This window comes from Panthera tigris, chromosome D4 (genome assembly GCF_018350195.1).
Source record: "Panthera tigris isolate Pti1 chromosome D4, P.tigris_Pti1_mat1.1, whole genome shotgun sequence".
Lineage (NCBI taxonomy): Eukaryota > Metazoa > Chordata > Mammalia > Carnivora > Felidae > Panthera > Panthera tigris.
The window spans coordinates 42,272,501-42,292,630 of NC_056672.1; the positions used below are offsets into that span (position 1 = coordinate 42,272,501).

Here is a 20,130-nt window from a genome sequence, read left to right on the forward strand (position 1 = left end):
CCCCCCCCACACACACACAAAGCAGGCTACACTGTGTAGACTTTTGAATGTGTTCATTTTCTCTCATTTTCTCCTACTTAAACTCTTACTTGCTAACTCAGTGGACGACTATACCACAGAACCTTTGTGAAATGAGTTGATTTGATAAGAAGAGGTCACTTCTGAAAAATGCATCCTCAGTATAGCATTACATTCTGAAATGTGAATTTCAGATTTATCTTTAGTAACAAGTGCCCACAGGTATACAATTTTGCTCTTAAAGATCCTCATCTAGAATAGTGCCATATATGTTGATGGCCCTCAAACCTTTAATTGGCCTGTATTTCTGAATGTGTTCATGTTTTCTCTTTCCACCACAAGTTAGCCCTGGGTAGACACATTTTGGAAACTTGTGCCTTGCTTTCACCATGTCCATGAAATTCCATATGATGTCACCTTGTTACTCTTAAGGAAGTACTCTCAGTGGCACTTGTACGTTTATGACACTAATCCTCTGCATTGGTGAAGTACTTTGTAGTTGACAAAGCACTTAGTTATCTTATCTGATCTGCATAACTCCCGGTGAGGTAGCTTTATACATCGTTACCATGGAATATTACTCAGCTATAAAAAGGAATAAAGTACTGATACATGCTGCAACACAAAAGAAACTTGAAAACATTGTGCTAAGTAAAAGAAGCCAGAGACAAAAGACCACATGATATATGATTTCATTTATATGAAATGTCCAAAATAGATAAATCTACAGAGACCAAAATTTGATTAATACTTGTCAAGAAATGGGGCAGTGAATGAAATTGGGGGAGGGGACCGGGGAATGATGCAAATGGTTACAAGGCTTTTTTGTGGCATGATGAAACTGTTGAAAAATTAGATTATGGCCTCATACAACTCTATAAATACATTAAAAATCACTGAATTGTATACTGTAAATGAGTAATACTTTGTGGCATATAAATTATACCTCAGTGAAGTTATTAAATTTATAATTCATTTTTTTTCTACCTCACAGAGCTTAAGGACAAGGGACTTCAAACCAGCTGACACTGGGCCCCTTTCTTAATATATATTTGGTTTCGCATTTTCCCTGTCATGAGAAGAGGTACCCAGCCTCTTCTTAAAAGTCTCTCTTCCAAATAGCCCTCTGTCCCTTCTTCTCATGTCTAACTTGAACAAATAACAGCTTATAAGAGTCCCTGAATGCTTGAGGAGAATTAAAAAGAAAATATTCTTTCCTGTATGCTTTCCATTTTACTTTTTGGTATATTTTTATTAGAGCTTTGCAAGCAGTCATCTCATTTAAGAGAAAGTCTCCCAAGTGATTGAAAAGCACTGGGCTGAAAAGAAAAGGAAGCCATTAGTGCTAGTTTGGAATGTTTGAATAGTGTTTAGAGCCTTTCCCCAATTAAATGTACAACTCTGAGCAACTCTAAACCTGTAGAAAAATATTTTCCTATTGTTTATCAAGTGCCGTGTGTGTGTGTGTGTGTGTGTGTGTGTGTGTGTGTGTGTGTAAAGGAGTATGAAATGCAACTATCCGTATGTAGTTGATTGAGGCAGTAGGAAATGAGACAATAAAGTCAGTAGTTTCTATCCACACCCCACCTTGAAAGCATATTGGGAAAGAGGGACCAAGTTAGCTCTTAGATGGTGTGGGATACGGTGACATTACTCTGAATACGTGCTCCGGCTCTTGTAGCTGCCTTTCCTGTTACGTATACCCTGCAGCAGCAGAGGACACGTGAAGTTCTAATACTAGAGATTGCGTGTAGAAAAGCAAACCAGGAGTGGACGTGATGGGGGCAGCCTCCACCACTTCCCTTCTGACTTCAGCATGAGCTTGCAAGGTGTGAGTCTCCAGAGAGTTGTCTTCAGCACAGGCAGCAGACCTTGAAGCTTGGAGCACAAGCAGATTGGTGCATCTGTCAGTGCAAAGCCTTTGCAGGCAGTGATGGGCTGCTTAACATTCAGGAAATTCTGTCCAGGATTATAAATCAAATCTATATCTGTGTATGTGTTCTGTCATTAAGGTGCTTTTTAAACATTTCGTTCAGATGATGGAATTTCTGCATATGTGAATTATAAAACTTGATATCTCAGACAGGGATCCATCTTTCTGTTTTGTGTGGTTATTCTTTGTTCCTGATTTAATTCCTTTGTCAGTAGGTCAGTGATTTTCTATATAAGATGGTGGGTCTGGTATCCAGTGGCTGTCCATCCACTTCTATGACCATCTCTGAAGTCTCTTCATATCTCTTCCCTGTTGTTATTTAAGGTTAAGCTTATGATTTATTACTGCTGTTATGAGCGTGATGTTAGCTTCCTTTGGCTTAGGAAGAGAAGAGTGTTTACCTCAGAATACAGCTTGGCTGCCACATTTGGTGATACACGATGCTGTATGGAAAGCGATTATGTTGGTGTGTGAAATACTTGCAGGACATCTCTCAGATATCTTCAGATACCTGTTTGCTTGCAGTTTGTCCCTGATGTTTTCTTCTGCAAGGCTGAAGTACCTACCTGGGATGTGTGGAGGAAGGCAGTCCAAGCACAGTGATGGAAATGCAGCGTATTCTAAGCTGCTTGCCCTGCAGTACAACTGGGACTCAACAGCTGTCAGTTATTCTACCTTTCATGGGCATGTCCTGTGGTTCCAAATGATACTTCTATAGGCAGAAAGAGAGATGGAAGAAATACTAGACACAAAATCAGGAGGTTGTATTTCTGTTGTCTGATTTCCTGGTAGCCTTTAGGTCACATGTATTTTGCCTTGGATCCCATTGCACTAACCTGTATCACATATATAGCAGTTGGCATGGTCACAATTTTAATGGCTCTTGGAATGATTGCTCCAACCACAACCCCACTGTCCTCCTTTTCCATTCTGTGGGTTTGCTTACACTTCATTTGAGAAACTAATTCCTTGTTTTCTTTGATCCTTATCTTTCCAGGTTTTCCCTGTAGTTTCTGTTTGTGGCTGGGTTTTTTTTTGTTTTGTTTTTTTTTTCCATGATCTTTTTTGTTGGTTTCCCCCTCTGCTATCCCTTAATTATTGGTGATGCTCCGGGTTCCCTCCTTAACCCATAACCACTTGCTGGTACATGTTCTCCCTGAGCAATCTCATCTGCCGGTTTTCTGGTTTTACAAGTCACATATACATACAGTGCCGACTCCACATATCTGTCTCTTGCCCTGACCTCTCCCTACAAGCTCAGACTCGTATATTCAGTTGCCTGCTGGACATATGTATTTGGATTTCAAACCTAGTGAATCTAAACCTGCTTTAAATAGATTGTGTTCATTTGTGTTCAGCCATCCATTTGCTCAAGTCTAAAACCTGGGAATCATCTTAGAGTTCTCTGCTTCTCTCTTACACCAAACTGGTCACAAAGTTTGCTTGCTTACTTTAGGCCCTAAATATTTACTGAGTCCATCCTTAATCTCAGAGTTCTTGGTTCACGTCCTCATCTTCCACCTGTATGATTCTGGTAGCAATCTGACTGGTGTCTTTATCTCCAGTCTCATTTTTTTTTTCAAGTAAGTCTTCACTTTGTAATCTAATGATTTAAAAATTGATTTAGCTGCGTCATTCCTCAGCTTAAAGCCTGCTAATGGCTTTCTACTAATGTTGAGATAAAATCTAAGGTCTTATGGTAAGAAGTCACTTTGGAAAACATTTGGGCAGTTTCTTAAAAAGTTTAATATATGTTTACCACAAGACCCAGTGGTTCGACTCCTAGGTTTCTACCCAAAAGAAATAAAAAATGTATCCACATAGACATGTATGCAAATATTCATAGTGGCATTATTCATAATAGCCCCACGCTGGAAGCAGTTCAAGTGTCCATCAACAGGAGAATGGATACACAAAATGTGGTATGACCGTGCATTGGAGTACTGTTCAGCTATAAAATGGAACTCAGCTATTGATACAGGTAACAACATGATGAATCTCAGATGCCTTATGCTTAGAGGAAGAGGCCAGATATTTAAAATTGCCTATTGAGGCATCTGAGTGGCTCAGTCAGTTAAGTGTCTGACTTTGGCTCAGGTCATGATCTCATGGTTCATGGGTTTGAGCCCCTCGTCGGTCTCTGTACTAACAAGCGCAGAGCCTACTTGGGGTTCTTTCTCCCTCTCTCTCTGTCCCTGCCCTGCTCATTCTCTCTCTCTTTCTTTCTCTCTCTCTCTCTCTCTCTCTCTCTCTCTCTCAAAAAAAAAAAAATATATATATATATAATAAAATAACCTACTGTATGTTTGCATTTATATGGCATTTCTAGAAAAGGTAAAATTATGGAGATGAAAAGCAGATAAGTGGTTGCCTAAGGATGGCAGTGAGCATTGACTGAACATGGGCACTTGGGGTGATGAAACTGTTTAAAGCTAGGTTGTAGTGATGCTTGCACAACTCCATTATTTACTAACACTCAAAACAAAACTGAGGTCTTTGGCATGGCCTAGACGGCCCACTATCACTTGATGTCTCCTTCTTCCTACAACCTCAGTTCTTGTCACACCGTCCTTTATATTCTGATATCTTGCGGCACTGAAATATCTGTACTTTCCTGCAAATACTGTGTTTTTGCTTGTTTGCTTTTTGTCGTGTAGTAGCTTCTACCTGAGAAAGCTTCTTTCTTCATCCTGTGTCTACTTTTCCATCTCACTTACTCTCATTTGAGAATCAGCACAGGTATCAGCTGCAGGAAGGTTTCCCCAGTCTTGACTTCTCATCAAGCTACAACCAAATTGTCTATCCTAGGATCTGATTACAGTCTACTTTTTTTTTTTTAATGCACTTGCCCCATTTTATTGGAATGGTTTGTTTATGTATCCATATATCCCACCAAACTGTAAGTTTCCAGAGAGCATGTGCCAAGTCTTAAATTTGCATACAAAACCTCCAGTGCTAACAAACTCCTTGGTACATAGTAGGCATTCAAACTGAGTACTTTTGCATTCATTCCATTTGGTGAATTAAAGTAAAGGTGATTTGTTTTTATTTTTGTTTTTTGTTTTTTTCAGAATGGGATTTGCATCAAAATAACCCTGATTTGGGGGAGGGGGGTAACAAAGCATTTTCTTTTCAAACATTTTGCGTGGTATTTTCTCATTTCCAGGAAAAGGAACTTTTCCTGGTTTATTATCTACCTTTGGTGTACTATAAATAGCACTCTACCAGGGAGAAATTGTATCAGTGTTCTCCAGAGAAAAAGAACCAGTGAGATATGTAGGCAGAATTTCTTCTTTCCCAAGATAACCTCAGTTTTGTTCTAAAGACCTTTTCGTTTGTTGATTGGATTAGGCTCAACTGCATTATTAAGGATAATCTCCTTTACTTAAAGTCAACTGATTGTGGATATTAACCACATCTATAGAATATTCTCACAGCAACACCTAGATCAGTGTTTGACTGAAAAGCTATGTACTATAGACTAGCCAAACTGACACATCAAATTAACCATCACAGAAAAGACATCAAATTTTTCATTGTAAGAGAACTTAGAACTCTCCTGGTTATCTGAGCATACCCTGGGCCTGCCCCATTTTGTGAATGAGGAAACAGAAGCTCAGTGACTTTGTGGTTTCATTTCACAAAACAGAAAATGGCTTTCCAGTAGTTTCTCCTACAAGTGAAAGCCTAGGGCTACTCCATCTTGCCTTATCAACTGAGTCATCAGACATTAGGTTCTACGTCATTTATTAACAGGACTGAATTCTCAAGTAAATTACTGGTACCTCTTCTCTTTCTGAGTTCTGTTTTCTTCTCAAGAGAATTTATGACTCAGCTTTAAATAGAACTTTAAAAATAGTACATGACATAATTCTGGCCTCAAGTATAGAGTCTATTTTTAGCACACACTGTCTTTTTGTATTTTGTTCAGTTTCAATGGCTTATGTATTGCAGTGGACTATGAAAATGTGTACTTTTTTCCTATCGTCAGAGATGGGAAACTTTATGGAAATATTCTCCCCCTCTGATGGGGGAGAATTACCCTTTCTCTGGTAAGGAACTAGATGATTTGGGAAGTTGAAAAATAGAGAAATGCTGGTTTTCTTTTATTCTGCACATTTTTTATACTTTTTTTATTTTCTAGAAGACAAAAATAGGATCATTTGCAAATGACACCGTAAGTGATAGTGTAAACGATCTTTCTGGGGAGGGGCTGAGGCTCTGCATGAAACTTCTATGATCAATCCTGCTAACGCCCTTTGAAGGGTGTATGCAAGTAATTAGCTACATAGTCTAAGGGAAATTCTCACCTTGGGGAAATAGGGCTTAGAAAGTCACTACTTTTAACCCCAGAGAATCATACCAGAAATCATTATAACATGCTGCAAATCAGTTACTACATTTTCCATATAGTATTTGACCAGAAGCAAGATAGGAAGATTGGAAGCTAGAAATAGGGTGAAGTGCTTAACTCACCCAAGCTTATTTTAAAGTTTTTAGCTTCAGATATTTAAAGAAAATCGGTTTTTCATCTTCTTGAATTCTTGGGGGTGGGGAGGAGTCGCTAGTTTTTACATTATGCAAGAGGAATCTTTACACTTACCACTATTCAATATACAGATTCTATTTGAGAGTAAGAAATAGAATTAACCCAATTTAGATAGATAAAATGCCTTTAATCATTCTCTAAGAAAATTAGAAGTTTCTGGATGGGAAAAAATACATATTTTTTTGAAATTCACTTCCAAAACATCATGGCATTTAAGCATTCCAATTTAATGACAACTGAGAAAAACTGGTGTGAAACTTATATTCCATGAAGTGAATCCACCCTGCCTTTCAAACATGGGAATACCACCATCTGGAAAAACAAGATCTACTTGTATTTAGCCAAATAATCAAGAAAGTACTGCTGTAATTTTGACTCTCCTGTTTCCTTCTGAATATTTGGTATGTCATCAAGTATAATTTTTATTTTTTGGTATTATTAATGATGATTAAAGAACTTTCATGAGTATGGGCTTCTTTTATTTATTACCATAGGTGATGCCTTTCTACAAGTACTGGGAAAACAATACAGTGTCCCACAGGTGTAGTTATCATAACTTCTTGAAGAACTTGCACATTAATAATATTGTGCTTTAATGCATTTACATTAAACTTAGTTTTTTTTAGCCAAATATAAAAAACAACTTAAAATTTTGCCCGTCATATGAGTAAGATCACGTTAAGACATAATAAACCCATATTTTAATAATGATTATTGATAGTTTATAATGTGCTCTTTATATGTACATTCCAATTTAATTCTTTAAAAAAAAAAAAAAAACACCCAGTGTTGAATGGTGTTGTTTTTCATTTCTTAGGAGAAGAAATTGAGGCACTAAGAAGTTACGCATCTTCTTTTATATACAACCATTTGGTGTCATTGTCAAGGTCAAATTCATGTCTCAATTCTAAATCCATTTCTAAAATCTTAATTCAAGTGGCTCTCATTGACTTCCTTGTCAATGAGATTTCATTATACATATAAATAATTTTGTTGATCTACAGTGCAGATGGGCAGGATAGTGTATGAGTTCTACTTTTTGCTCTGAACAAACTAGCTGTGATTAACTTATGGAATGTCAAAGTAATTCTGTTTTAATATGAATAAATACATAGTGCAGCACATCATAAAATTATTTTTGATTTTGTAAAAATTTGGGAAAACTATTATATTACTTTCTCTCATGTGAGGGGATACACACACACACACACACACACACACACACATGAACATGTTGGCCTGTGTGTGTATTTATACACACATATGTGCGCATGCATATAGACTAAAATACACACATATTTAGAATCAGGATTAATGGGAAGAATATATATTATTCATACTAATTATCATTGTTCCGAAAGTAATTTGGCAGGTGAATGTAGAATGGTTACAATTAGAAGAGAATTTTCTTTAACCTTGGCTATAAATAAACTATCCTTAATTATTAAATTTTCTAATTTTTTGCCTGTTACTGGTAGAGAAAAAGATATTACACTTAGAGGGGAGATTAAACTCTCAGAAAGGAGGTACAGAACCAGTGCTAACTCATAGTTTAGGGTCTTCCTTTAATTAACGTACAATTTTTGACCTTAGGATAATTCACTGAGATCATTTTTTCCACTGGTAATTGCGTGTCTACTTTGCAAGCACTGTGTTAGGTACCACAGTCTCAAACATTTTTAGACAAAGAAGCAGGAGATATGATTGCTGCCTTTAGCATCTTAAAATTCAGATGAGCAAAGATCTTCAGCAATTTTATTTTTTTTTTTTTAATTTTTTTTCAAAGTTTTTTATTTATTTTTGGGACAGAGAGAGACAGAGCATGAACGGGGGAGGGGCAGAGAGAGAGGGAGACACAGAATCGGAAACAGGCTCCAGGCTTCAGCAATTTTATTAATGAAGTGGCCAGTTCCAGGTAGTCCCAACAGATGATATGCTTTATTAAGAATGCATATTAAGTCTAATAACTTCCTGCTAGGGTGGGCAGTCAAGATGACAGAGAAGGTGAAATCTGGGTGAGCATTTTGAATAGTTGGTAGGATTTAAAAAATAGAAAAAGGAAATAGGTCCATGTACAAGGCAGAGGGAATAAACACAGTGCATTTGGTGGATTGTAAAGAAACCTGGCTTTGTATGATGTAAAATAACAGAACTGAACAAAAACAGAGAAGTAGGAAGTAAATCACTTTGCAGGTATATGTGGTATGAATGAATTTGGTATTAAGTCTGATGAATTTCACTGATGTGATTTTTCAAGGAGACCACCGTAAAGGCAAGTTGAGTCATCAGTGTTTAGTAAATGAAACACAATGCAGGGAAGAATCAGAGCTGTAACTAGAGGGGGGTGTCTTCTTCCCAGAGGTGACAGTTAGTATGGAGGAGGATGAGTCATTGTTGGAAAGCAGTGCAGCATCCTCTGGGCTGTGAACAGTGGTCATTTATTTAAGCTGTCTCTTGCTACTGGTTCCCTTTGACATTTTTCTTATTTGGTACATGGAGAAAAAATAGCATGAGACAACGCTACTGCAGGCTCAGAATTAAGACTTTTAATTTAAAATGTGAATTGACTGTATTCTTTCTTTCTTTTTTTGGAAAGTTGTGCCTTTTGAAATACCATCCTGAGTGAGGTGATAAGTCTTATTTGCCTCACTGTATGCTTTCTCTTGTCAACCTAACATTAATATTTACAAAAAGACATTGTACTTCAGTTCCACAGATCTTAGCTGAGTACCTGTTATGAGGAATACAATGGAGAGTAAGATAGAGGAAGGTGAAATTGCTGGTTTGATTGAAACACAGAGTATATGTAGAGTGTAATAGATAAGATGAGAAGTGTAAGCTCTCAATGTAGTTAAGTGGGTACAGTTGAGAGTTTTGAATAGAGGAGTTGTTGTTTGATGTGTTTGATGTTTTTGTTTTGTTTTGGGTAGCATAAGGGAGTATATTGGCTTATTTGTACTGTTTTGTTTGATTCAAATACCTTTTGCTGATGTTCATTTAAATTTAAAAACAATTTTTTAATGTTTACTTTTGAGAGAGAGAGAGCTGGGGAAGGACAGAGAGAGAGAAACACAGAATCTGAAGCAGGCCTCAGGCTCCCAGCTGTCAGCACAGAGCCCGATGTGGAGCTTGACCTCATGAACCCTGAGATCATGACCTGAGCCAAAGTCCAAAGCTTAACCGACTGAGCCATCTAGGTGCCCCAAAGTTCATTTAAATTTAAATAGGTGATCAATTTCTCAAGTGCTAGCATATTAGCCAAAGTACATTAAACAGTATCCAAAAATATTCAATACTATGAATTCTTAGTTTTTAGGGACCACCTCACTGGAAAATAGTAGGGTGAAATTATTCTTAAGTATATGGTATTAGGTAAGGAAAACAAAATTCATTGTTGGCCAGATAAGATCAGGGAGCCTATATTCCTCACCTTGACTCATTCATAAGAAGATAGAAGTTTTAGTAATGATATTTAAAGATCAGGAGGGGGAAATATTTGCTATACTGCTAAGAAATGAGTCAGTGTTATTTAAGCCCACTGTTTAATTCAATGCCTTGATATACTTAGATCCTTTGTGACTTGAAAAGAAGATAGCCCCAAGAACAATGTAGATGTCATTTTGAATATTGCTTTCTCCAAGAATCTAATTAGATAAGAAATTTTTATATCAGCCAACCAATCAGACCAGTACCAGAATCTTAACTGCTAGCCTCATTTAGTATGTTTGGTGAACTGTTTCTCTCAGAGCAGTTCAAAATCAGCTTTTGTAGAGAAGAGAAAGAGCTTAATACCTCTCAATCCAACTTTCTCTCTACCTCTTCCTCCCATACCTGCACTCACACCCACACCCACACTAAGTATTTTAAACCAAATATTTAAAGCCAATGGACTGATGAGTTGCCCTTGGTGTGAGTCATAGGACTAGTTCTAAATTATTAATGGCCATTGTAATTCCATTTGGTATTCTGTTTGATACAGTGAGTCAGCTATTGTGATGCCAACTTGTTTTTAGATGCAAAAAGGGGGGAAATTAAAATCATTCTCAGCTGAGCATTATGGGATTGAATGTGATATAGGCCTTGTGCTTTTGATAAGGGCCGTATTTTATTCCCCAGAGATGATCAGAATGTGATTAACCCAGGATTACCAGGATTTGCTAATGTTACCATAAATGGAGACATTTTTGGCTATTTTTTGGTGACAATTTTGTAAATAAAAATTAAATGTCTCATTCACAGGTCATAGGAGGATCTGTTTTTGACCAAAATGGGATGTTGGGATATAGTGAGTTCCTTGACATTGGAGAAAGGTAGAACTGAGAGTTGGTTGAGGGCTATGCAGTATATATTTTTTGATTTTGTAGGAGTTTGACTAGAGTTTCCCAGCCCAAATTTAACTGAAAACTATGTAATTTAAGAATAATAAGACACAAGAGGGGCTAAATGTGAGCTAAAACTGTCATCTCTGAACAAAGTGAAAGGGAGTAAACCTATAAAAATCACAGTAAAAATTTGTTTGCTGATAGAAAAAATTTGATTATTAATAACCTGTCAGGCCTTTCTATTTCCTGATTTTCTAGAACTTAATTCCAAACATTCAGGTCAAGTCACTGGCACTTGGATCCCACTAGAAAGTTGTAAACTGAATTCTGGGACCTCCCTACCCCCATTTCTGGCTTGTTAAAAATCTTTAAGAAAGCAGGCAAAGAAGTTGACTTCTTTCCCAGATCACAGGCTTTTGATTAGGTGGTGTTGATGCTAGGCAAATCCTAGATCTGTATGGACTGCTGAAATAATTGATAACTAGCATCGTTTAGGACACAGGTTAAGTGAGGGTTGATGTCAAGGACCCAGGGTTAAGGCAGTGAATCTAATGGAACTTCAGGCAGGGAAGGCCAGCACCATGGACAGCTCCCCCAAACCAGGCTGGGGATGCAAAGGAGTCTACCGTTTAGCTTGGAAAAAATGCATTCAGGTCCTTGTTCCATTTCTTCCTAGCTAACAATCTGTACCATGGATAGGAAATTTAACTTAGGCCACCCTCAGTTTTCTCATCTGTGACATGGGAATAATATGTGATCTACATAGTTCTTGTGATGCACGTATTAGATGACAAATTGCAAGTGAAAGTAGGTGTCAGCTATACAAATGAAAGATATTAATATTGTTTTTATTAACCTTACACTTTTAATAATCGACCTTTATTTACCTACGGTTGTATTATGTTAATGAAAATTGCTGGATTCTTCTCAAGATTTCACACTACAGTTAAAAAAAAACAACAACAACAACAACTGGGGAAACCAGGATACTATAAGCAGGCATATACTTCATTGGTGAGAGAAGGGAACTAGAATTTACCATCTGTCTTGTAGGTTCAGACATAGGTTCTTATACTTGATACACTATTTAATTTTCATAACAACTCTTTCATAACAAAAGAGTAGAGGAGTCTGCCCATGCCATGGCCATTCATCACAACACATTCCTTCTGTTACTTATGCTGGGGTGAAATGGGTGGCATCTGGTATGCAGGTCCTGAGTGGTGATAGAATTCGTACTTTCAGTTTCTCCAATACTAGTCTCTTCTAGACGTTTTCCTGATAGCAGAAAGCAGGAGTGAAGGAGAGAGAGAGAGACAGAGAGAGAGAGAGAGAAAGAAAGAAAGGAATACACTAAAGCCCCCAGCAAGGGGATATCGGGGCTTCCATTGCCAGGAGACAGAGCTATATATCCAAGGACTCCTTTAGAAGGAGATAAACCAAACTTACAAGATGATCCAGGTTGTCCTGAGATTGTTGTAGGTCTGGCCTTGGTGGTGGCCTTCTCTGCAGAGACCTTCAATCCAGCGGTTATTAAAGAAAATAAAAATTCATACTTCAGTATCTGTGTGTGATAACTTTAATACAGTGACATCTTTGTAAAAAGCATCTAACTACCTTTATAATTAGAATATGTTAAGAGCAACAGAAGTCTCGAGTCATTAGCATTTAATATTCCTGCCTTTGATGAAACTAAGGTATTTTTCTTGTGATCCATTCATAAATTTTTATTAGATTTAATTTAAATCTTTATTTCAGAACAAAATAGGATATTTAACTTTTTAATAAACATGAATTCTACATATGGAAAATGACCATTTGAATGCATAAATTAATGAATATAAAATGTATAATAATGGGAATTGATTGGGTAGCAAAGAAATACCCTTAACTTCTTTCTATAAGGTTTATCTCATGTTTATAAGGATATAGACAGCTACAGGAAGCTTTATAAGATTAGTATTCAAGCCCTTTCATCTGAAGATCAGCTGGGCTGACTTTTTTTTCTTACCAGTTTGATAGATGCTTGTGATTATCTGTTCAATAACCCATGGAGAAATAGATGGAAGAAGTAGCAATTTTCTACCTAGGTAGCATTTTAGATCCATTATCAGAGGGAAATGATGATCGTATGATGCTGTTGTCCCTCAGAACTTTCAAAAGGCAAATGTTAGTGATTAGGTAGTTATATAATGATGTATATAATAAAGAACACTGGGGTTGAAAGCAGAAGAAATAAGTTCAGATTCTTGTTTCAATACCTACTGGGTGCCTGGTCTTTGGCAAATTGTTTAAACCTTCTGAGCCACAGTTTCCTCCTATGAAAATAGGACTGTCCCCCATGTCAGAGAATGGCTGTAGGAAAAATAATATTAGATGATGTTTGTGAAAGTGCTTGAAACTGTTAACACACATTTTGAAAAGAAACTTTATTTATAATAATTCTCCTTTTTGCTTGTTTTCTTTAGAAAGTGAGTGAGAAGGTTGGAGGAGCTGAAGGAACCAAGCTGGACGATGACTTCAAAGAGATGGAGCGGGTAAGTCTTGACCCTTAGAGCTCCCTTTAACATAAAATTGTCTAGCATACTGAGAGTGGAAGGGCTCTCCTCTGGTACCTGAAAATGCATCTTGTTGTTGTAAAATATACTCTCCTTTTAGTGTATATTTTAAAACAGAAGATGCAAAGTATCCTCTCTTCCCTTTGTACTGAGAACAAAGCTTCAGCAAAGGTGAAATGTCAAAATGTACTTTCCTGGTGGATTTTATCATTAATTTTCCAAATAGGACAACATGAAGTTGTGCTTGAATGGGGGGTGGGGTGTGAAGAAAATAGGGGAAGGTGGAAAATGGTGTCCTGAGTGTCTGGGAGAGTTTGAGTTACTGCCTGGCCTTGGTGGACCTCTGGGCAGGGCCATGTGATGGCAGCAGGTGTGGTGGACAGTACGCATGAAGGGACCTGTGGGCTTGGCCATGGTGCCCTTGAACTGCTTGACCCACAAGTCAGTTTATTGCTCTGAGTCTCTTATTTTTGTGTAAATGTAAAATGAGAATACTAATCCCTAGTTGGGGGACTTGTGTTAAGGATGAAAAATAAAGTAAATCATTTAGTGTTCTGCCTAAAAGCTGATTCTCAGCAGGTGAGGGTGGAAGTGGCAAACAGAATAGCCCATTTCGTTTCTCTTGTAACATCGCTGTATTTTCTCTTTGAGACGGTTCATAGCAAGTGATAATCGAGGCTTATGGTGAAGAGTGTGTGTTGCGTGTTGCAAAGAATTGTTTCTGGTGTTCAACTGATGGGTAAAAGATCTGGCAATACAAACCCTGTACTTGAACAGAGAGGATGTCAAAAGCCTATAGTACCTGGAAAACTGCATTTTTACTTAGGTCACATCAGTTCCAGTAGGCTGCCTCAGTTTTGCCATTTGTGGTCTTTGTGTGAAGAGCCAAACGAAGAAAGTTGCTTAGGTGCTTTGTACTTTGTCTTTTTCAGTTCTTTCTTTTGAGTTCATTGATGAATTCAGCAAATTCTTATTTTGTGCTTCTATCAGGCAAGCATGTAGGATACAGCAGTGAACAGAATGAGCACGAATTATTAGAAATTAATGTTTCTATAAAAGAAACAGCAAGTAAGAGAGAACAGGACCCATTTGAGTTCCTGGAAAAAAAAATGAGTTGCCAAGGGAGAGGGGTCTTATGAGATGAGATTGTGTAGTGTTAATGTAACTGATCATTCTGGCCGAGTTCTTGAGACAGATCTCACTGATAGCACAGGTACCCACTAGAGAGGAGATTTAATACAAGAGTCGTGAGGCCCAACCAGAAGTCTGGGAGTCCAGCCTCTTACACCTAATACCTGATAGCTATTTGCCCCCACTGGGGCAATTAAAATCTGCATTGATCCTTATTTCTCATCTCTGGACAGTTCTCAGTACTGCCCGATGAACCAAAGCTAGTACTCTCTGGTGTTCATAGTTCTGGAAATGGTATTCTACCCCTTTGTTTTCTACAGCATCTGAGAACAGATACTGATACATTTGCCTAGAATGACTGGATTCCTCTATTCCCTGTAATATTGGGGTTCCTCACACCTCATAAGAAGCTTCCCTGTGGGTCTGTTAATTTGCACCAGCTTCTGTCTCCAGCCATTATTTCTTAATCCCCCCTTCTTTATCCTTTGATTCGTCCCTCTCCCCTCAGGAGAGAATTTATAACATCCTCCCTGGTGCCATGTTGTTAATGACAGATTAGTCAGGCATTGAGGAATTCAGAACCAAGGAGTCAGAATTTGAGTTGAGCTTTCAGCGTCTGCCAGGACTAAAGATAATAAGTTAGGTAGCTCATTGACTAAGCTAAGACAAACTTTCCATTTTTTAAATGGAACTAAAAAGAACAGGAAATTTAGAGAATAGAGTAGAATTTATCACTGAGCAACTAATTAAGCCTTTGAATCCATGCCCATCTTGCAAACTAATTGAAATGAAAGAAGATCTTGTAAGTATTTTCCTTCAGGCAAAGACTCAAAGGCATCTCTGGGCTCAAAGGTAAGGTTTATTTCTCCTATTTCCTAGAAAATAATTAGTTTCTGAAGCTTTTGTCTCAAAAAAGATATTCCTGTTGGGGGGGGGGGGAAACTTTTGCTGATTATTTGAGGAACACACCTTTGGTTTTATATTTGGGTTTATCTCTAAGTAAATTGAGAGATTTACATTTCAGAGCAGTGTGGAAGTTAGTTTATTTCATTTTACTACACATATTTGTTTGTCTTACCTATGGCACTGTGCACATTTTACACTCTACCTATGCTCAATTTGCATTAAAGGTAAAGATTTCTGTGATAACTGGAAAGCACATGCCTTGGATTTGGAATCTCAAATCTTTTCTCTCCTGTTAATTTATTAATGACTCACAAAAATATTTTAGCTCGGCATTCCCAAGCCTACAGAAGAATCACCTGTCCACAGTCAGTTTTCTGATCATCAGGCATTTTGGGTAAAGAGACCTTTGTTCAGATGCATTCTCAGAGATGCAATTAGGCAACAAAATGAAATAAATTAGAGGTTTGCATCAAGCAGCACTAGTTGGAAAGAGAAGTGGGTATTCCTAGATGTTGTTTCTCTAATCAGCCACCCCAGCCACTCTCCTGCCAAGATGCAATAAAATCACACTTGGGTCTCTTAGCACTCACGGCTCCCAGAGCTGATTGGGTGGAACCCTGCAACTCTGTTATCTCTGCAGGACCCCTGCCTATAGCCACTTCTTTCCTCCCCTTAAATACCTTGCCTAGAATTGTTTATGTTTTAGTTTTAAATGGTATCTGTTGCTTACAAGATATGTTAAATACAGACTAAAGTTCTTACTGTGGTATAGGCATCTTGTAGATATGTTTATTGAGAAGCTGCAGATTTTTTGTCAAGAGGAAGTTCTAGAATTTGAGGATCTGTAATTCCTCCTTAAATCTCCATCTGTTGCTGCAGTGATACTGTGGTTTCGTAGGTGTGTGCGCGCGTGTGTGGTTATATTCATTAATTCATATGGTATATCCGTAAATGCGTCCTCCTTGTACAAAGTGTTGTGCTGGGCATCAGGAATACAAAGATGATTAAGGCACAGTTCTTGCCATCAAGGGACTTCCAGTTTTGATGGAAGAAATGTGGCTTACAGGACATGGTGCTTGGCACCCTGTGGAGATTCCCATGGAAGACCTAGCTCAGGTTGGTTAGATTGGTGGAAGCTTCCTAGAGCAGAGGGTGCCTGAGCTAAATGCTACAATTTTCTCTTGCCCTGCATATAGGAGGAGTGTAGTGTCCCTTTTCGCAGCATGAAAAGTATCTTGGGAAATCTCTTTTCTTGAAACCAGAAGAGGTCATATGGTTGGAAATGTGGTTGTATACCACTTCAGTGAGAATGGAATTCTTAAGGGCTGCCTCCAATTTTAAGACAAGCAGGAGGTTGGAGAAGAATGGGAAGAAAGCCGTTCCATGTGAAAGTGTGAAAGAGTGGGTTGTTGGCAGAGTGAGATGTGGGGAAAAGTCAGAAATGAATGTCCATGGTCATCATCTTCATACACTTAATTAGTCATTGGGTGGAGGGGGGTTGTTACAGCTTTCTATCCAACTCCAAGTGGTAGAAATAGAATTAATGAGTAGGAACTGTGAAGAGATAGAGTCAGGCTCAATGTATGAAAGAACTTCTGGTTCTCAGAGCTGCTTAAAAAAAGGAAGCCATGGCTATAACTGAATTCCCCGTCCTTGTCCATGTTTAAGCAGAGGCTAAAATCACCTTGTGAAGTGGTGTGAAGCACACTAGTCATCATCTCTTGAGTATTGTGGCAAGTAATTTGGAACTAATAACGGCACATTTAAATAATACCACTGGATTGAACTCTGGCGATTTATCTCAAATGAAGAAGGAAGGAGTAGAGTCTGGGCCAGCACACTCAGAGTAAAACATATGTGAGCACACCCTTTGGAGTCTGTCATGACTGTGAATGTATTTTTCATGGACGTGGTGGTAAAACAGGAGGTGTGGATGACTGTACTAAGACCCTCACTCACTGGTATGCTTGTAAGATGGGTAAGAGCCCCAGACAAGATGAGGTCTAAAAACAGCTTTCTGGTGATCCTGAAATTCAGGGAAATCAAGGTTCTTCTCAGCTGTGTGTTTACAATATACTTCCATGCTGATACTCATTAAAGGTAATGCCTGTGAAGATTAGCAAAAAAATACGTTGGGGAAATCTCAGCCTAATGCCTTGTTTATTTTTGTTTTTCAACACACTATTAATCAGGCTTTCCAAATACCAGATAACTGCTAGAAAGCAGAGCAATTTGGGAACAGGTACATTAATTCTTCTGAGCCAGTAGGGAACTATTAAAACATCCTTATTGGGCCAGCCTGTATCTTACTGCCAGACAAACTTTCCCAGGGTACTGATTCCATTATGTCTCTGTGACTTGCTTAATTAGGTGTCTCATTCAGGGTTCTCATTAAGTGGGTACGTGTGCATTCTTAAAAGGTTCATTTTCTTAACTTCAGTGATAGAAAAATTAAGATTTTCAAAAGATTTAGTGTCCATATGGCATGTAACTGTGAGTTACGCCATGTCCGAGTGGATGCTTAATTCATCTGTTTATTATTGATCACCAAACCTACACACTGTCCTGCTCCATTTTAAGATCTTTTAATTTTTTTTCTTAAACTCTGCTCCTGCCTCCCTGTGACAGCATCTGGGATGATGGAGTATCTGACAGTATAAAGTCATATCATTAATTCTTTTTTTGCCCCACAAAGAATGCTGTATAGTCCGTGTGTGTTGCCAGCTAAGTTCAGGATGCAATGTCTACTTTTTCTCTAGTGGAAAAGGTAATATTCAGATGCCTCAGAACAAAATCATATTCTAGTCAATGTGGTACCTTTTGATTCTGTTGTGTCTTATCTCTAGAGGCTGGGGAAGCTGATGAAATGTTCAGCATCCATAGATTCACTGTGGCACACATTGGTGAAAATAGAACCTTAGCAAGGGATTGGCAGACTTCTTCTGTAAGCATATTAGGCTTTGTGGGTCAGAGAGCTTCTGTAGCCTCTGTTGAAACTTCTCATCTCCACTATTGAAGAGCAAAAGCAATTATTGATGGTGCCTAAAAGGAATGAGCATAGCTGTGTTCCAATCAAATTTATTTAAAGACACTGAAATTTGAATTTCATGTCATTATTATGTGCAATGAAATAGTAGTCTCCTTTTGAATTTTCCCAATCATTTAAAAATATAAAAACAGCTAGTGACCCAGATTTGGCCCACTGGCCATAGTTTGCCAACTCTTGCTTTTCTTGATGAAGAAAAATGTTACAGTGAGTACAGCAGGTTAAGAGAGCTATTTTTCTCGCTACCCAAAGTTGTAAATCACAAGACTAGATCGTGGAGGGAGAACCTTCTGATTCTAAAGTATGAGCATTGCTAAAATCCTGGTATTGAGAAAATTGAGGAAAAATGACCAGAAGAATATATCTCTATGCTTTTACCTTCAGAAAAAAACTTACATTGAGTTTTTATGTCCTGAAAACATGCCTATTTTTATACATATTTAGTTTCACCTCTAAACAGCCTTCCCTAATGACTCCCTACCACCATCCAGACAAAGTTAGTTAAAGAAATGCTCAGGAGCTCACAGGAATGGAAGTTGTAATTTAGGATGCATCAAAACTTTTTTTCAGGTAATTGAAAAATTTGGGGGTTGAGGAAATCTTTAACTGTATAAGTTCAGAGCTAAACTGTTGTCCTCAAATGAGAATGAGCCCTTGAAAGGTATGATAAATTACTTAAGTGGAAGTCTTAGTACATATTAATTATATCGGGCCTATTAATAAGAGAATATGTGCTTGGACAAATCCAGTTTAAGTATATATGTAGCTTCCTAGCAAGTACCTAATAAGTCATACTCAAGGTTCTCACAGAGTACTGACCCCTCAGCCTTTCTATGACCACCAAAACACAGCATAGTTTATCAGAAAGACTCTGAGACATTCTTAGCAATGACACAAATGGAAAGAAGCTAGAATTTGGTCAGCCTCCTACCTGCAGATGGCCATTAGTCTGTTTAGTTCCTCCGTCAGTCTTTCTTAGAAAATCTCTGATCCATGACCTTTGAACTACTTTTCTTCCCGTCATAGCTATAATGGGTCTGTGACCTCAGATAGTTTATTTCCGTTCTCCGAGTTCAGACTTGCACATTTAAAACATCAAGGCTTTGGATTAGATGCTCTTGTAGTCTCTGTTCTTTATCAAGTGACATCTGTCAGAGTAAAATCAAGAGCAAGAGCTAGTGAATGAATTTGCTGATAAGCTGTTCTCTGTTTGAGATATTTCTTGTGAACGCTGTATATAAGTAAATATATTGGATGAAGTTGTTTTCAGAAGTGGATTTCAAGTGAATTTTGTTTTATGATCTGATCAAATGGGTTTGGCTAGAGCTTGTTTTATGGTGATATATAGCTTAGGTAACTAAAAGTGTTGAAGGAATCTGCCTTGTGGGGCAGAAAAAGTCTATAACGATCTCAGGGTGGCATGGACTCCTTCGTGGAAGTCCCCTGTCAAACCACAGGGAACACTGGATAGTTTTTATTCCTACTTCCCTTTGAAGATTGATTTCCACACTGGGAACCAAACTTAATACTCGAATATTGGCATCGCTGTTCTGTGTCTCCCCTGAGACCACTGGCATTTGCCAAGCTAGTGGCTCTATTAATAGAGCCTGAGTAGTTGAGCTGTGTATTTAAAGAGCCCAGAAGGGAAAGGGGGTTCCATACCCCAA

General features: G+C 38.0%; 1 protein-coding gene across 5 annotated transcripts in view; it reads left to right on the plus strand.

Annotated features, from left to right (window-relative positions):
* The window catches only part of SH3GL2 (SH3 domain containing GRB2 like 2, endophilin A1), a 317,554-nt gene that overhangs the window by 152,729 nt on the left and 144,695 nt on the right, over window positions 1-20,130 (plus strand). For all 5 annotated transcript variants that reach the window (XR_006210706.1, XR_006210705.1, XR_006210707.1 and 2 more), the window contains exon 2: window positions 13,291-13,359. Coding sequence is in view for 2 of the 5 variants with exons in the window: in XM_042964872.1 (XP_042820806.1) it covers window positions 13,291-13,359 (69 nt within the window). In the remaining 3 variants the exon portion in view is untranslated. The remainder of the gene's footprint in view (window positions 1-13,290; window positions 13,360-20,130) is intronic.